At 41.4% G+C, this 18,908-nt stretch overlaps 1 protein-coding gene across 7 annotated transcripts in view; it reads right to left on the reverse strand.

The window, feature by feature from the left end:
• Nucleotides 1-14,872: 14,872 nt before the first annotated feature.
• ATP9B (ATPase phospholipid transporting 9B (putative)) overlaps nt 14,873-18,908 on the reverse strand; it is a 163,833-nt gene continuing 159,797 nt past the window's right edge. For 4 of the 7 annotated variants that reach the window (XM_051611125.1, XM_051611124.1, XM_051611126.1 and 1 more), the window contains 2 exons: nt 17,406-17,438; nt 14,873-16,646 (listed from right to left, as the gene is read on the reverse strand). In XM_051611125.1, the coding sequence (XP_051467085.1) occupies nt 16,510-16,646; nt 17,406-17,438 (170 nt within the window). In that variant the 3' untranslated portion in view covers nt 14,873-16,509. Of the gene's footprint in view, nt 16,647-17,405; nt 17,439-18,388; nt 18,720-18,908 lie in introns of all 7 variants that reach the window. The other 3 variants (XR_007888668.1, XR_007888669.1, XR_007888667.1) reach the window with 3 other exon arrangements.

Here is an 18,908-nt window from a genome sequence, read left to right on the forward strand (position 1 = left end):
AGCTACCCATGCTCTGTACAGAAGTTCTGTTCTGTTTTGGGTTTCTTGCCCTTACACCTTTATCGCCTTTGATACCTAACATACATAATAATGGCCATCTCCTTAGGGTCTGCAGGCCCATCGTTGGGGTCTTGGCAGCTTCAAAAGCATCAGCATCTGTTCAGAATTTCACTCATTGTAACAAAAGATTTATAAGTCCCAAACCTCCCTAACCACGTCCTTAATTAAAGTCTTTCTAATCCCTGGCTTTGAAAATTGTAACAAGATTTGCTGTAAAGTGAGAGATAGCACATGGCCAGTGTTTGTGGCTGGACCATTTTGAAGACACATCCATGAACCTCTCAAGCAAGGCATGGAGCACACCTGAGCATTGGCCAGATGCTGCCCAAAGCCCCCCAAAAAGTTAGAAGCTGATGCAAAGTCAGGGACTGGGCTCAGCCTTCCATCCCCCCAGACACAGCCTCTTTCACAGGCTGCCAGAAATAATTTTATCACTTTTAAGGTGCATTGCTCTTAGCAGGACAAATGCCAGAAAAAGAATTTCGTGTGCTTGACTAATGTTGTAATTTACCTTATAACCTGTCTCATTACGACGCTGAGCATTCTGTTGATTTACCTGGCTTTTGATTTAGTGGACTTTTTTAAATGACTATTTAGGAATGCAGCCAGGGGCTGCAGGCAAAGGACCTTAAACCTTTTGGGAGCTACAGTCACCCATTCAGACACTGACTTTTTAAAATCAAGACAGGCATGAGACAGCCACACCAGACCCGTATAGAGAAAGCTGTGACTGAATTAAACCGAGCCTTTAGTTCAGAGAAATAATTTCATAATGATACACGCTGTGTTGCTGCCGCTTTGTTTCCTTTTGGGTTTGCCCCTTCTACAAGCCTGCGTGGTGCGCACATGCACATCTTGTGCTCCAGGTAGACCCCTTGCTGCTGGCTGGTGTGTCACTGTGCAGTGTCTGCTCTCCTCAAGCTAGCCTGGACTGAGGTAGGTGCCAGCAAGTGGGCTGAATCCCAGCCCTGTTGCATGACCCATGGCGATTCAGGTACTCCCTTCCCATGACAAAACCACCATAAAAAGTGAAAATCCTGACACTCTGCATTTCTTCCTGGACTCTACCGATGAAATGTGCAATGCAGTGGGTGGTTAAAAAAGAAGAGCATGTATAAAGCTCTGTTGGTAACGTAGTACTGAAGAATTGGCAAATTGTCATACTTGTACAGTATAGACAGACTTGCAAAGAAGCTGTGACAGTTTTCTACCAGACAACATTTTTTAGCTCTGGAAATATTTAACATGTTTCAGACTTCCCCAGTTGCTGCTAGAGAGGGTGGTAACAAGTTTTTTTGCCTCACTCCAAAGTACCTAATGAAGGAAAGGCTGGCTGGGTACACAGGGACTCCAGCTGGCAGTAGAGAAGACCCTTTTCTGGGGGGGAGAAAGGGAAAGGTCAGATTTATTATGTCTGTGGGAGACTGGTACCAGTGGTAGGTATTGATTCCTACACACTGTAGGCGTGGTGGCTTTCATCTCGTCCATCCTACAAGGTGCAGGAACGCACCTTCATTTTCAGGCAGTGCAAAGAAATGTTTTCCACATCTACATTTCATCTGTAGGAGCAGGGTTGCTGAAGGAGGCTTTGTGAAAGCAGTGACCTGGGAGGATGGACGTGAGGCCTGGGCTGCCTGCACGTGCAGCAGTGCTGCTTCACCCAGCAACCCAGGGGCCAGTGGCTGAGTCTGTGATTGGTAGGAGTTAGGAAGACTGCACATGGCTCTTCCACTGCAAAAGGGGCTCCTTTTCCTCTTGACAAGCCTGTAAACTTTACATCCCCTAGAAAGTCTGCTCTTAGTGTCAGGCCCCCCTCCCCCCCCGCCCCGTAACTCCTTCTTGTTCTTTCTTCCACTGGCAGTTGGTTCCTGAGTGCATCTCCTCCCGCAGCCAGAGGAGAGAGACCTAGACTGATCTGATTTACACCAAAGGCAGCATGTTTAGTTCAACTGTGGTCATAACCAAGTGCCCTGGGTTCTCAAACATGTCCCTAGCTGTCTCCACCAAGATGCATGCTATGGTAGCATCTCCTCTTGGACCCAAGGCTCCATGTCCTGACACCCAGAACAGGTCTGGCAGTGAAGTACCCTTTGTAGCCACCCTCTCTGTAATCAGGGACCGGCCTGTCTTGAACCCCAGGTTCAGTGCTGAGAGCAGTCTGGCTGCCACGTGACACGAGTGACTGATGTGAAGCCCTGGACTCCCTGGCTGCAGCATGAGCTCTTCTTTCCAAAATCTCAGCTGGGCTATTATTTACTTGTCAGACTGCTTCTATCCCTACCACTCCTCAGCACCAGCTCGAGCCTTTTCCTTCATTAATTTCCTCCTGCTCTAGTTCATTAAACATGCATTTAAATGTCCTATTGGTTCTCCCTAAATTAATAACCTTCCATTGTGTAATAAAGAAGTCCTTTGTATTAGCCTGTTCTCCCAGTGTCTCTAAACCCTCCTGTAGTTTGGTGCATTCCTAAAATTCATCAGTAGCCTCCCTTCCCATCATGATGTCATCCGCATCTGGACACCCAGCATATTGCGCCAACCTTGGGCTCATTTGCACAGAACTCGTAAACAGAACAAGTCCCAGCACTGAGCCCTGGGAGATCTGGCCTGTCAGCTGTCTTCGTGTGATAGTCCTATTTATTGCACTTCTCTCTTCTCTAACCCAAGTCTATCCTTCCAGTATCTATACTCTGATACTTGCATACTTTTTACTGACCTCATTTTCTGATGCAAAGTCAGTAATGTCATTAAACTGCAGCAAATGCAAAATAATTGCTTTAATCTTTTCTGGGCTCACCTTCACAAACTTTATGAATAGGACTTGGACTACTCTAGCAGCAATGTTGACTGTGGCCCCTTTACCAGATGCTTGCAAACACCAGTCCCTGCTCCCCCCCAGTACTTTCAGCCAATAGGGCAATCCAGGGGATGAGGGGGATGGAGGGACAAAGGAACTATTTTCCAGGCAATGTTAAGGTTTTATTCACTGCCTTGTGACTATGCACTATTGAGGAGCATCCTTTACTTTTAATGTAAAGTAGGTAATGAGGGACTACAGATCAATGCTGTAAAGCAATATGCTCTTCTCCCCTCTTACTTTCACCAAACATTGAGATGCTCAGTCTTTTCAAAGACAGTCGCCTCGGACAGGGAGGAAACTTGGAGCTTTTCAGCCTACATGAGTCTACGATTGGAAACTGTGCTATTGGAAATGAAGGTTTATGGTGGAGATGCTGAACACAGATGTCTCCAGCAGTGTACCCTGTTGATAGTGATGGCAAGTTTCAGATACAAGTTTCAGTGGTACCCAGGTCACAGCTGAGCTGCATCAGCTGTAGAATTGGGGGCACCTAAGTGCTGGCTTTGATCCTAACTCCAGGCCAACTTCATGCAACCCTACCTGCTCCAGCTGTCTAGGGATGCCACAGACCTTGGCTAAATCCTGTTTCTCACAGCAGTGCTCCATGGGTGAGGGGTTTCTGAGAAGCCCTTTGATCAGCTTCGCAGAGCCGGAAGCTTGTCTTTAGCAGGGGGATAATGAAAGGCTGGCAAGATATTGCATTTTTAAAATATACCTTTCCTTCTTCATAGCTTGAATTGTATCACCCTCAGTCTTTTCACACCGTATTTAATGCACAATGGGCGTTTTAGGGATGCTTTGGCTAAGGGGACCAGCATCCTGAAATGGATTGCCACACTCCTTTGTTTTGGTCAAGGATGTAAGTGTTTGGTTCTTCATGTAGCAAAATTACTATGAGCCAAATGTCTTTGTTCCATTCCTGTTTTGTGACATCCTTTCATGCTGAAATAGCTATCTTGAAGAACAAATGCTGAAAATTAAAATCTTCTTGAGTCAAGCTTCCTCATTAGCAGCCTGCCTTGCTAGACTCTACCTTTTTTTTTTCTTTTGCTGGTGTGTAGCTGTAAAGTGAAGACTAAGGAGAAAAATAGGCAATTAAAATGCATTACATTGATTTCCAAATGAGTATGCAGAACCAGAAAGTCTCAGGAAGAACCCCATCTCTTCTATTGCAACTGTTGCTGTATGGGAGAGTGCAAGTTAAGTATCATCTAGAACAAGACACATTTGCAAAGAATAGTAGGGTCAAACTTCTGTCTAGGATCCCTCGGTCAAATCTCTGAAAACCAAATGTGTTAAGTAACTACTTGGCATGAGCTGCAGAGCAGGACTTTTCAAAGGCCATAAAAAGCTTTTTGGGATGAACTCCTCAGCCCCAGCAGTTCAAACATGAGACTCCTAGTTCTGCAAAGCCAGATAATAATTTTCTTAATTGTTAAGAAAAATGCCAGAAAGCACCTCATGATTCCTCTGCTCTAACCCATATTCCAGTGCAACAGTGAAACTACACGGGTTATGGAACCACACAACTAACTTCCTGACATCAGGCACCAGGTCTGCTTTGTGGCTCAGGTCTCAACAACAGACTGTTCCACCTCAAGTTAATGCAAATATATCAAATGCAGGCCTGGAACAGTTAAAGAAACCATGAAGATGGTACAAATTAATATATTCCTCTTCTTTGCTTCCCGGACCTTCCTCTCTATTCCCTTCCTCTCAAGAGTCCAATTAAATTTATTTTCAGGTTGCTTTGTTAGCACACTAAGTGTATTTTGAACTTAAAGAAGCCTCTCAACGGCAGTGTGTGAGAAGGAGACTCCCCACAGATGTGTGTGTGGTGCAAGGGAAAACAAATTGTACAGAGAGATATATGCAGACAGTAAAGCCTTTGTTAAACTAAGAGGCAGAACACTGGTAGAAAAACCTCCCTGACCTACTGACACAGGCTGGACCTATCCACCAAGCTTCTCCTGGGGAATGCAGATGTGAAAAGACACACCAAAGACTAGGGCTGAACATCGGTTCATGGGACACTTTTGGAATTCTGCTGAAGAATCCATCACTAGAGGCGAGTCTTTGAGCTTAAAGTTGCTTGCATTTACTGCTGGAGGGCTGCTGCCTGCTTGCCTCCTAGCACTGATGCATTGAGCAGTCCACAAGAGCTGTGCCACAATGAAATACTTTTCTTGGTGTTTCTCAAGTTACATGAGTCAAAGCTGTCAAGTCTGGAAGTCTGGGATTTGGCTCCAAGTTTTGCTGGCTGCACTCCAGTAAGTGAATGCAGGCTGATTTTACAGAAGTAGGCAGCAACCTCTAGCAGGACAAAGAAAGGCCATTTCCACCCACAAATAGCCTCTGCTCCCACCCTGGAAAACTCCTCTACTTCTTGCTGGGCTGTAGACATCCAGTGCTTCTTGAAGCTCTGGAGCACGTCATCGAGAGAGTCCTCTCTCCAGTCACTGCTCTCTGAATACCAACAGGTATGGAGTGACCCAAGGGATTAGACAGAAAGAGGGACCAGAAATTCTGCACTCTCAGGCACATACACACATACACATAAGTATCTCTTCCATTTGGAGTTCATGGCTGGCTACATTTGGTGACCTCAGGCTAAAAATTTGTATTGAGTAGTGATCTGAAGGTGGTTCAGGGTGACTGCTGCCTGGGTACAAAACCCAGTAAAAGACAACTCTTATATCCTGGGATTGGTTTGGATGAACAGCCAAATTAGGGTTTAAGGCTGGTATCAGTGGTAGATCAGAAGAGGATAAAGGCAGTGTAGTAAGAGATCAGTTTGGGATAAGTCTGGAGGGGCCAAAGCATGAGATCCCCATTCAGTGATGAGGGTCTTTCAGAGGCACTGACATGAAGATCTGGAGCGGGGCAGAAACAAGCAGGGGAAGGGCAGCCAGGTTGTTGGTTTACGGACCCAGCCACAAATGCTGGATCTGGCACAGCTTCCCCATGGTCTTCGATGCTTCAGAAGTGGTGACGAGGGAAATGTTTTGCTGAAATGAAACATCCTGCCCTGCTAGAAGCACAGGAATGTATTGCTTCTGATGGCCTGCACTCCTGGCTGGCAAATCTGGCAAGAAGTGGTTAATGAGGACCTGACCCAGCTGTCTTCATGGCTACTGAAACGTCCACAGGTTACCACAGTAAATGCTACTTGGGGTAGTTTTCTCTTAAGGGCTTTTTGTCCTCCCTTCACCCAATTAAAATTTCACTAGAAACCACAAACTTCCTTCAGAAGGTGAAGGCTCTGAATGTCCAAGACTTCCATTTGAAGCCAGCCTAGATGAACTGCTGTCAGAAATCCCTCCACCTTTCAACACCCACACCGATAAATTAGCGTTTCAGTTACAGACTGCATCCCCAGCAGCAGGCGTTGGGATGATGGTGTTCGACAGTATCTACACTGGAAATTAATCTTTTCCATAATAGTAATTTCTGTCTTGTCTGGAAGATTAAGGACTAAGTCAGTAAGGAAACTTTCCCCACCCCCCATATTGCTGAAACACAGTTTTAAAGAAACGGGCACTTTATACGTTTAAAGGGGATTTTTTTTTTGGTTGGTTATCATGACGGTGGAGGCGGGATTTTACTTATTTGTTAGCTTCTGTCGCCCCCTCCTGGCTTGTGTAAAAATACCAGCTTTCACCAACTTCCTGCAATTCCCTTAGTGAAAATTGTAAGGCAACCCCCCCCCAATTTCTTGGTGTTGACTAGGACCTATTTAAATGCATCAGTCATTAAAACAGAACCCAAGAACATGTTTGGAATAGATGCTGGAGTAGAAAGGAAAATATGCAAGTTAAAAGGGCAGCTGTGGGAGGAGGCGGGACCCATTCATATCAGTACCAAGCCAGAGCTTTGAGCAGGACAGAAACCCCCACAGAAGTATTTCCTATACTCAGAAGTGCACATACTTCCATAAGATTGCCATTATTAGAATGCTGAGAAGAAGACTAACTTATGGCTATGGAATTACACAATAGTTAACCAGCTTAACCAACTAGCTTTTAGAATAAACACTCCTGAATATAGCAAAAAATAATGAAACAAACAAACAAACAAACAACAAAAAACCCACAAGTGAAACAACCCCTAAGGTGAAGAGCCACTCAAATAAAGTAGTGGGATGACCAAGTCTTAGGTCAAAAGTGAAGTCCTTTCTTCACACTCTGTAAATGGCACCATCAAGCCCAAGATTTTAAGTTAGCTGATTTCCCACCTTGATAAAAGTTCTGCCTCCTTGTAAGAAAAAGACACCATTTCTTGCTTCCCAAGTCACTTAGGGGAAGTTCTAGGACCTTCCTCCTTACACATTGGCCCTAGTTCCATCTCACTAATCTTGTCATCTTTCCTCACCTCCATCCATTCTCAGAGATGGTAAAACCTTCTCCCTTGCCAGTCTCTCACAAGGTAAAGGGGCTCTTTCCCTCTCTCCCAATAACTTGTACAATTCTCTCCATCATCTTGCTCAGGGTCCATAATGTCATACCAATAACAATTATCTATTTGTTGTTCCTATACTCTTACTTTTATTCCCTTCTAACCATTTTGGTTGCTCAGCTTGAGATCTATCAAGAGCCTGCAGGCTTGTACAGTGAGGACTTAGCATTTTTAGGGAACCAGGCTCCTACTCATAAAGCAAACATCTTAAAAATAGTAGCATTTAAAATGACCAGTCACTTCTGGTGGAGATATTCTCCAACTGGGAATAGAAATTGTCGTATGGGCAAAAACATGGAAATTATTAGCCTTCCCCCTTCACCTGTCTCGTATCTCCTAAGTTCTTAGTTCCTGTCTTGAGTTTTGATACTCATTGAAATTTGCATAATATGAAGCTGATTAAATCTGCTGTATTCCAGACTAGCAAGAAGCTCCCAATTTTTCTCCTTCTTGAGAAGAGATAAAGTTCCTACATTTTTTATGCTGTGGAAAAGTGTCAAACCAGAAAAGGAAGAATGCAAGTAGTAGACTTAGGAGGAGAGGTCTGGGACCCAAAGAGGACTGACCCGTAACAAGGAAGACTATAGAGAGGCCTTAGTTTTTCATGTTATTCTTGAGTTGCTAGAGGGCTCTTTATCTAGCATCTTCCCTCCAAAATTTTCCCTCAGCTGAATGAGCAGCACATGTGCTGTATTCAGCTTGCCTGAAAGAAGCTCAGCCATGAGTAGCTGTTCACTCACCCTCTTCACATGATCACCAGATGAGTCTTCAATGGAATTTGTGTTCCATCTTTAAAAATAAATACAACATAAATAAATTAAGTCTTGACTATAGTCATCAGCCCTAACCCACACACAGATGTGACTATGCTTGAGTCAACAGTTACAAGGTCAGTAGGCTGTAATTTCAAAGATGCCCTAGACACCCAGGTTACTCAGAGAAGAACACAAGGCAGCATAGTAGGAAGGTGCTGTGGAATGGAGAGGGCAATGAAATGATCTACAAGATAGCTTGCAGGAAGACCATCTCATCAGGGAGACCTCTTGATGTCCCCAGGATGGCTCCAAGTGGCTTGCTCCCAGTGCAGTGCCTGGCTTTGACCTGTGTCAAAGCAGCATGTTGTGCCTAGGTATGGACCTCCATGCCAAGTGTTGGGTAGCACAGAACCAGAGAGACAAGCCCCATACGTTGGGCTTGGGGATCCTTCAGGATAACTGCAACCTGCCTTCTGATTTTTCCCCTGATGGACTGGGAGTCACTAGCTCCCTCTGCTAGCCATGGCAGGCAGCCAAGGAGCTGGGTACAGGGGTAATACAGAAAGAGCAGGAATCAAACAGCTTCAAAAAGTGATTCTTTTCCTGCCACACTGGTTAACCAGAGGTGGAAGCCACAGAGAGCTGCACAGCAGGGATTTTCCACCACATTGGGCAATGCAGTACAGGGCAGGGGGGTGAGGGTAGAGATGTTCTTGTTGGATCTCAGGCAAAATTGAGTTTCCACACATGCTTTCATTTTCTCCCCAAGAGTTCTGTCTCTGAAGGCATTTCCTGGGGACATTTCTGCTCCTGTGCCCCAAGATAGCTGTCTCTAGGGCAGGCTTTGCTTTAAGAAGCCTTTCCCTGATTCTCCAGCAGCAAACTCCCATCACTCACCGTGCTGGTAGGGCTGACCTGGCAGTGAATTATCTGCGTGTCAAGAAGAGAGACTCACAGTGCTAAGCACTAGATCAGTGACTCGGGCTGGCTCCGTGCTACAACTGAGCTATCACCTCGTTCTCCCACCTCACTTGCCATTTACAAGTAATTGCTTTCAGACAGATGGTAAGCTAGCAGTGTGGTTATGTGACTAGCAGCTTGGCTTTCTTCCCACTCATCCAAAAAGAAATCTGCTTCAGGTTATACAGAAATAGCTTCTTTTTCTCTGCCCTGCTTCCCTTCCAGCACTAAAAACCAGTTTAAGCAGCAGCTGATTGCTTCAACAACTGGGGAACTTCTCTGGCTGGGGACCATTTACATCTGTGGCTCTTGACATGCAAATGGAAACAGCTGGACCAAAGCACCTCCTTATGATCACTGTTCTCAGGATAATGCAGCAACACATGTGCAATGGGACAACAGGCAAACGTGGGGATCCAACTTGATGTTGCTCACAGAGCCCCTCCTGGTCAGGAAAAATCTCTTCTACCACAGGCAGGGCCAGACTCCATAGCAGAACTAGGCAGAAATGCATGGCATTTGGGCTGCCTGAAATGGTTTCTTTCAGGCTTGGGTTTCTGAGATGGGTTGTTAAAAATGTGAATTTCCTCAGTAGTGCCAGGCCTTCAGGTGTGGGTCCTCTAAACATACTTATTTTCTGAAAATGTTACTAATTTTTTAAAATAAGATTTCCATGTGTTGTTTTGTTTTTTTTCTATGAAGTCTGCACATGTTAAGCACAAACCAGTTAGTGTGAGCTGCAGGTTTCTTCCCCCCTCCTTTATTTCTAAGCTACTTCTAAGTATGTACCAGACCATGTCTGTGTCATCTATCTTGCTCATGACGCCTGGATGGAAAAATTACCTCCTAAGGCTAATAAACCTCATTCAGCCAGGACCAAGATAAGCAACAGACATATTCAAAGGACTGTCATGGAAGAGTCAAGATCCTGATAAGGGGAAAAGGTACTCTAGGAGACAAAAGGTGTGGGAGGAAGTGCATACCTAGCTGTGTTTCTGCAGATGAGTTTGGAATTCAATGGCAAGAGAAGGCAGCAACCAGCATTTATACGCAGGGAAAACCACAGCTCATTTTCTGCCACTGGGTTTTCCCCAAGAGAGCATCTTGACTGAGAATACCCCAAACTGTCCTTCAAATAGGCACTAGATGATTGCAATAAATAAAAAAAATGTATATGCAGGCACTTATTCCTTAAAGATCTGATCATCTATTAAGATCGCCCAGCTTTCCAGCCCAAATGGCCAGGAATTATTTTTCAAAACACTTTTGAAGTAGTTATCTCTAATTTGCTTCCATATTTGTGTTGACTTTGCAAATCAAATTAATGCTTAGAATCTGGAGCAAAACACAGCAAAACTGAGAGGGCCTATGGAAAAAAAAAAAACCTCCATGTGTACATTATAGAGAAACAATGGAAAGTAGTTCTACAAAAAAGAATTACAATAGTCTGTTTTAGGTACTGCTGGCTTAAAGCTACATGAACATTACAACCAACCCACTTTTTAACCTTACTACTTTTGTCAAGAGAACAGGAAGGAAACAGTTTACTACTAGAGGAATAAAGGTAGGACCATAAATACTTACCACGTATCATAGTTACAGAGAATTAGTATCTTCTCTTCTTAGAGCAGATTAGGAACTTTCTTCAAGCTCAGTAATGCAAAAAGACTAAGTATTCACCAAACCTGCTTTTTTTTCCTAAGCAGTTTAGAGGTTTACCATTGATGAGTACAATTTCAAGTTGAAAGCATGCTGGAGGACAGGAGACTACATGAAAGAGCAATCTCAGCTACAGTTTTGCTAAAGCCTCATCAGGAATGGGAGAATAAAGTAGAACTTGTCAACTCAAGTTTGGAGTGCTCTCTCATTGTTTTGTTCAAGGCATCCTGCTTTCACAACCTCTGCTGTAAAACGTTTTGATCAAACTATGGTTTTGGTCGATGCAGTAGCAAACAGGTCTTGCAGTGCAATTCCCTATTTGAGAAGCATTGTGTTAGCAATTGGCTGAGCCAATTCCCACTCACAATAACAGCTGGGAAACCCTGCTGAGGACATCTGTTGAGTAGTTAAAACTTGTTGGGAAGTATCTCACTTTAAGCGTGTTTTGTTTACAAAAGGAATTCCAGCGCTTTTTAGCGTAGTGTTAAAGATATTGCACCTCCTGTTTGTTTACTTGTCATGTTTGATCCATGTTGTCTTTGTTCACTTGTACTGGTTTTCCTCCCTACAGGGGGCTAACATATCAAAAGGCTTTTTTGATTGCCTTTAAGATTCAATTGAGCTATAATAATAACAGTCTAGTTACAGAAAGGTTACTAAGGAAGTATTATAAGAGACCGCTGGCCCAATTCTTTCTTTTCTAGCCAGCAAAATTAAGGAGAAGCTGTACAGAAGCTAAAATTGAAATGGATGTCAGAGTATGCAGAACCTACAAGAACAGTACTGAGAGCAGAATTGGCACCTCTCCTGTGGCTATCACTTTTTAAGGAGCACTGTTCACCTGGGCTCCACTGTCCTTTTGCACATACTCTGCACCAAATTCCTTTGCCCCGCGGAGGCTGTTGGAACCACATTAATACTTTGGGAAATGTGAAGGATGCAAGTGTGAAACAGATGCAAGCCTCTTGCAAGTTATCTTGCCATTGTAAAAGCCAGGGATACAGAGCTCTGCTGAAGTGGGAACAGAGGTCACATCAGAGCATCTTTGTTAACAGCCAATCCTGAAAGCCTCTGAGGAAGTCTGTACTGTCATTTGAACAGTGAGCCCTACCCCAGGCCTGCATCACCATCATTCCTGTGGTAAATATGCAAATAAAGGTGGTTCAGGCACAAACAGCCTCAACTTCCAGCCACAAAGGAACTCTCCGGTGAGGGTACATGAGCAAGGCAGAGGTGCACATCAGTGTAGGGATGTAGGCTGATCCCAAGAATGCAATGCCCAGCTCACCAGCAGATCTGAGTCTGGTTCTTCCTCAGAGTAATCTGAATGCCTTGAGACAGCAACAAGCTTGCAGAGGAGTATGGAAACTATACTGCTTAGGCCTACTCCTTAACTCACACAAATGGGTGTAAGAGCAGTATGCAGAGAAATACTCTCCTCCTTGCCTACAAAAGTCCACCCCTATGACTAACAGCTGTTTAACTATACACATGAATATTAAAATTCTTGCTTAATACCTGCAGAACTGATGTCCAGCCTGAAAAGGTTCCCAACTGCAGAGTCCCTTCCCGCAGGCATATTTTAAAAGGAGACTGAAAAACATTTAGGCTTGCACTCTCTTGTGGACACAGGGTAGGATGACATTTACAACATGAGGTTGCCTTAAGTGGATGCTGCTCATCAAGGTAATACGCTTTCCTTATGTATGTGCACAAGGGATGGCATGTTGGACAACCACTCAGAAGTTTCAGGAAGAAAACCTGAAATACACCATACCACACAGCTGAATTTTTATGGTATGTGCCAGCAAGGTCAGCTTGAACATAAAACACAGTTGTAAACACTCACATTTGTGGAAGAGTGCTACGGATTTAATGGTAAGTATGCACAGATTTAATTTTGCCTTCCACGTGCAGACTAATAGCTTGCGTAGTAAAACGCTTTCCAGGAGTTACATGAACATGTAAGTTTAGAATAGCAACAGAAGAAAACAGTGTAATAATTACCAGTACTTGTTTTTTTGCAGGATCTCTCCTCTTCTCTGTGTTCTTCCATCAAACTGCATGGGAAATCTCATACATGTTTAGCTCATATGCTGATTAAACATGGTCCAAGTAGGTGAGTATTGTTACATATGTTATGCTGGTGAAGACAGCTTCTGTTCATACCTTGCTCCTCTATCCTATCCCAATTCTGATATTATTTTCCAAATATGTTTTCAAAGAGACATGATTACCCTTTCAGAAATACATATCTGACATAGCAGATCACAAAAGTAAATGCTCATTTAATACTAAATAAAACTTAGCTCCTGGGTGGAACTTGCAGACCCAAGGCTTAAATATGCATTTGTGTAAGCTGAACACAGGCTGGTGGACGACACACTTGAGAGCAGCCCTGTGGAAAAAGAACTGGGAGCACTAGTGGACCAAAAGCTGGACATGAGCCACCAATGTACAACTGCAGCCCAGAGGACCTACTGCATCATATCAAAAGAAGTGTGGTCAGCAGATTGAGAGAGGTGATTCTGCCCCTCTACTCTGCCCTCATGAGACCTCACCTGGAGTAGTACTGTGTCCAGTTCTGGTGCCCCCAGCACAAAGATGTGGACCTGTTGGAATGTGTCCAGAGAACAGCCATGAAGATGATCAGAGGGCTGGAACACCTCTCTTATGAGGACAAGCTAAGGGAGTTGGGGTTGTTCACCTGAAGAAGAGTCCAGGGGGACCTCATAGCAGCTGTTCAATACCTGAAGGGGCTACAGGAAAGCTGAGGAGGGAGTCATTACAAGGGCTTGTAGTGAGAGGACAAGGTTCAAGGGTTTTAAACTGAAAGAAGAGAGATCTAGGTTAGAGATCAGGAGGAAATTCTTTGGTCTGAGGATAATGAGACACTGGAACAGGCCTCCCAGGGAAGTTGTGGAAGCCCTATCCCTGGAAGTGTTCAAGGCCAGGTTGGATGGGGCTCTGAGCAGCCTGATCTAGTGGGAGGTGTCCATGCAGGGGAGTTGGAACTTGATGATCTTTATTCCAACTCTGACCACTCTATGATTCTAATGAAATAATTTACTCTCCTGCATACCAGATATGTTACCATTCTAGACTGCTTTAAGAGCCAGGGATCGTGATGGTATAGCTTGCTTTGTCCTGAAATCCACAACACATTAAAGCTTTCTACTGAAAGATGTCATATTACAATACTTTAATTCTGTATTGATATTGTTACCTGTAAAACACTGTGATTTGGTAGTGCTACCCATTTACAGGCCTCTGGCTGAGTGACATGACTGAAGAGAAAGCAGATTCCCCTGGTATACACAGGTTTGCAGTGACTCAACCTCAAAAGCAAGGTAAGTCATCTGAATTAGACTTTGGCAGTCTTCAAAATAAAGTGCCAGCTGAAACCAGACCCTTGCTGCATATTGAAAACACTCTAAGAAAGCAGGCAGTCTTGAGAATTTACTTAACTTTTGAAAGGCTTAGATCTGTGTGTAGGATCTATAAAATTGCTGTCTTACTAATCTTACAGTCTAAATGCTGAGGATTAATATATGTACACTATAAATTCTGTATAATTGTGCCCGTATGTATCTCATACAGATGGACTATGGTAACACTAACCCCTTCTTACTGCCAGTTTCTGATTTTTTTCTCCTTTTCTGCCTAATGACAAAGAAGTAATGTATAGATGAAGGATGACCAACTCTTAAGTTTTTTCTTATCTACTAAATCTTATGCATATAGTTGCAAGCTCACAATGTGTAAGAAAAAAAGGTCTGAAGAAAACATCATCAGTGCTTCAGAACAACTGCACACTGGTGACTATTCCTAATTGATCCAAAATTGGTACCAATTATTGGGGAAAAATAGAAAATTAAAGCAAAACAGCGACAAAAATATCATGGGATATAAAAGAAAATATAAAAATATAAACCAAGTGTATCTAGCTGAAACGGCATAAAATGAAGAAAGGCTTTCACTAGTACGCAAGAACAGTGCCATCGTGTGGGCGTTTTACAGAAGTTGAATTTACAAAGGAACAGAGCAAACTAGTCTGCAATGTTGTGTAATTAAAAGAAACACTACTTCGGTAGTTCATTTAATACATATACCATTAATACCATTTGGTAGAAATTAGGCTTTATTGCTTTTATAATGAGGAATGGAAAATAAAATTTAAAAAAAGCAGATCAATAGCTAGTAAGAAAAAACTTCCAAAGCAACAATTAATGGAGTCCAAATAACTGCAGCAGTTTCCTCTGCTCTGCCAGGAAGTAGTTATATTGATCACTTAAATATTACTCATAAAATAAAACAATGGCATAAGGGCAAAATTGTAGGAGATTAAACAAGGACTTTTGTTGTAAAGGCATACAGTCAAACATTAAAATGACATCCACAGTAAGTGTTTTATAAAAACATACACATAAATAATTCAAGCATGGTTAATGATGCTTTTCCTTTCCACTGATGAACAGACTATGTCAAATTTGTTGCATGTACTTGTTGAGAAAGCAAAGTTAAATCACAATGGAAAACTAAAATAATATATCCTACTTCCTAGTACAGTATGCAAGATTTGGACTCTTCAGACCATATCAGAATATATGAGTTTCTGAAACAAATCTTCAACTGCTGTAAAGTGTCATGACTAAGCCAAGATACTCAACTCTGACAGTTTACAACAAGCAAAAATGTTTGGTTTTTGTTTTTTAACAAGTCTGCACTCAAAGTTATAAAAACATAACATTTACAGCTTGGAAGATGACAGATTTTCCTACCAGAATGTTCATGTGTTCATCTTACTTTCTTTTACCTGAGTAACCTAAGTAAACAGATTACAAGGCAATTTAAACATACTAGCTAATACAAGATTTACTGGACTTCTCATTTATAGAATGTACTTTGACACAATTTGCAGTTGTACAAATACAAAATGACTAAGAATTTTAAAACATATTTACTGAGCAGCCACAGATCTGTACAGATCGGTAAGTGCAGTGGAATTATGTACAGAATTTCTCATTTAATTTTGAAACGGCTTTTGTGCAACATGGCTGTAATGTGCATTTAAAGAACTGCTGTCAACATCACAGATCTGTAATTTTTACTGGTGCCAGAAATGGAGAGTACAGAATAGGACAATAGCTCCTAAAATAATACTGTGCTATGCAGACATCTGTACATAGTTCAAATAGTGCATGTTACTCAATGTCTGATGAGGAATAATAGTTAGCTGCTAACACAGACACGGGCATTTACAGGTATTAGCTTTGTTATAGTAGGTATGGACAAATTAACTTTTCCATATATAAACATTGAGGGAAAAGATTTAAATTAGGTAATAATTAAAGAAGGGAAGTTATGTAATAAATAACAAAACTTTCAATTCAACTCGCAGATTAGTACGGTAGGAAAAAATTCTTCACAATATCAAAAAATCCTTTACAGTAGCAATGAAAACATCCAGAAGCATTGTCAAATCAAAGGTAACTTGGTTTTATTTTATAATCATAGCAACTGAAAGTAAAAAAAAAAACAAACAAGAAGAAACTTTATATTTGATAGTCTTGTTAGTGTATTTCTGTGTTATTGTACCTGTCAGATTTTTCTTCCTTTTTTTGTGCTCTATTCACTCTACCATTTGTATTTATTTTTAAAAATTTCTTTAGTCCAACATAAATCCGGAGACACTAAAGCACAGTGAATGTGCAATATGCAGACAGTTGTGACCGAAAAAACATAGGCATATAATTACTTTTACGAGGTAAGCTTGGAGTAACTTGGAGGAGAAAATTTGCGTTTCAAGTACTTGAGAATGTAAAGTGGAAGACAGCTTACAACAGTGATTGCTGACACTTTCCACAGGAAGGTCACAGTTGTGATAAAGGCAACATCTGCAGAAACAAAGAGGGAAATTAAGTAATGGGAGCTGATAACATGGAAACTGGAACTTCCATAGTGTAAAAGTCAATACAAATCTCTTAATTCTTTGCTATCATTCAAGACCATGCCATTTTTTTAAAAAAAAAAAGGCAACAAAACAACAGAAAGTTAACCTCAACATTCTGTTTTTGCCAACCATTTTCTTTAGACAGGAAACTTTACGGTCCTTGCACTGTATTGCAGCACAAAATAATTTGAGGGGAAACAAAATCTCAGTTTAAAAGCAAGACATTCTCATATTAGAACATTAAGCCAACTTATTTTTCTATTACTGAGAACCCACTATAATACAAGTTCATAACCAGAAATTCTATTACCATTTTGGATCCTTTATTCCATATTCAGATTATTTCTCTCTGAAACAGTCTCAACAACTAGACTCAATGAGTCTTAAAAACTTAAAGCCCAAAAATTTAAAGGGATAACAAGTAGTGGTACTGCGACAAGCCACAGTGAAAAGTTATTTTTTGTGACAAACATTAACAAGAATGGTGACATCCTACACTTGCTATTGAAAATTTTTTACCATATTTGCCACAATCAGGTCGTACTTAATTATCATGGAAAGATCCCAGAACCCAGGTAACCTGAAGAACTATGGTTGATTTTTCCCCCCCCCATTATTTACAAAGTTGTATATTAAATAATCTACTATTCTTTAATGGATTTTTAAAGACTTAAAATTTCAAGAAAAGTTAAATTTCACCTACCTAAGAAAGCTCCAAAAGACACTCTGCCTATACCTGTTTCACAGAGGGAGAATCAAAATGAAAAGATAGATTTACAGAAAATGTAAAAGTTATGTGAAAAAAACCCAAACAGGTTAGCCACACAAAAAGGAAATGCAAATTATGTTAGTAGCATTAGCTGGATTATTATTGTCTTTCACGTGACAATAAGACTATTAAAAAATACAGAGATTTTATATTTCGTCGTGTTTTAAGGTTCTAAGTAGGTAGGCAATTTTCTTACATTTGACTTCAAGGTATAATTTACTGCATAAACAACTTGATCAGAACATTTTAAAATGAATGAAAACTGACTTCAGAAAATGCAGTAAAGAGATGCTTTACTGTTCCAACTTCACTCATTAAAAATACCTGGGATTTTAGATTTCAATGTTTAAACTCGTTACACAGTTTTAACAGTTTTAACTTTGCTTAGACATACTACAAGCCTATTAACATGTAACAGAGGCATGTCTAATAAGGCCATTGTGTGCAATTAATTCAGAAACCAAAAACTTATTTACTTCCATGAGTCAGAGCTTTAGACTAGTAGCACATATTTGTCTTTCCAATGTGAATGTCTTGTCATAATTCCTTTGGGAGGAGATGAGGCCTATAAGTAACATCACTGAAAGAACTAGTTTATTTGCCAATGAAGTCAAGCATTATTGGACTGGATTGTTTTCCTGGATACATGAAAGTTGTTCTATACCTTGAACTGTAGACCATAGCTTAAGTTTATACTACATTACATGCACAAAAAAAAGCCCCAGTTATACTGTGACAGATTAAATAAGAGTAAAGCATTAAGCAGAAGTGAGATTGAAAAGCATTTTCTCAGATTAACTGATTAATAACACAGTAAAATGAGTCCATTAAACTGAAGCCTTTTCAGTACTCTTAATGATGAAAAATATAGAAGTTAAGTCCCCAGGCTGCAAGAAGCCATGCAACTATTTACTTACTGAGTTGCTTGGACTTGTTCAGCAAATACATGAGGATAGTAAAGCACTTCCTTTACAGAAAGGTTTGAAAGAAACAAAGTCCTGCAATTTTTATGCATCTGTGAACACCACCTAAAGGTATTTCTCACTGAACAACACCTATAATGGATGGAAGGACTGGCTGTCACCAATACTAAAGACTTAAAAAAGTGAAGCAACAAGTTATGATTTATGAAGTTCCTGGAAGTTTGAACTACAGAGCCAGTACCTGTGTCTGTTCTTGTTTGTTCCTTTCATTTGTAATTTGGCTGTGGAGATTCAGGAATCAACCCAATAATCTCTATGAAAGAGTCTGTGCATCAGTGTCAGAGAAAAGAATAAGGTACTTTGTCAAACAAGAAATAACGTACAATACAAGTACCAAGCCTAGTAGGGTTGTTTCTTCATGAAAATTCAACTGCTGAGAAATCTTGGAAGGAACAGAACAGGGGGGGGCAGGCAGTGAAGCACTTTCTGACTAAAAAAATAACTGTATCATGTA

The sequence above is a fragment of the Apus apus genome, chromosome 2, assembly GCF_020740795.1.
Source record: "Apus apus isolate bApuApu2 chromosome 2, bApuApu2.pri.cur, whole genome shotgun sequence".
NCBI lineage: Eukaryota > Metazoa > Chordata > Aves > Apodiformes > Apodidae > Apus > Apus apus.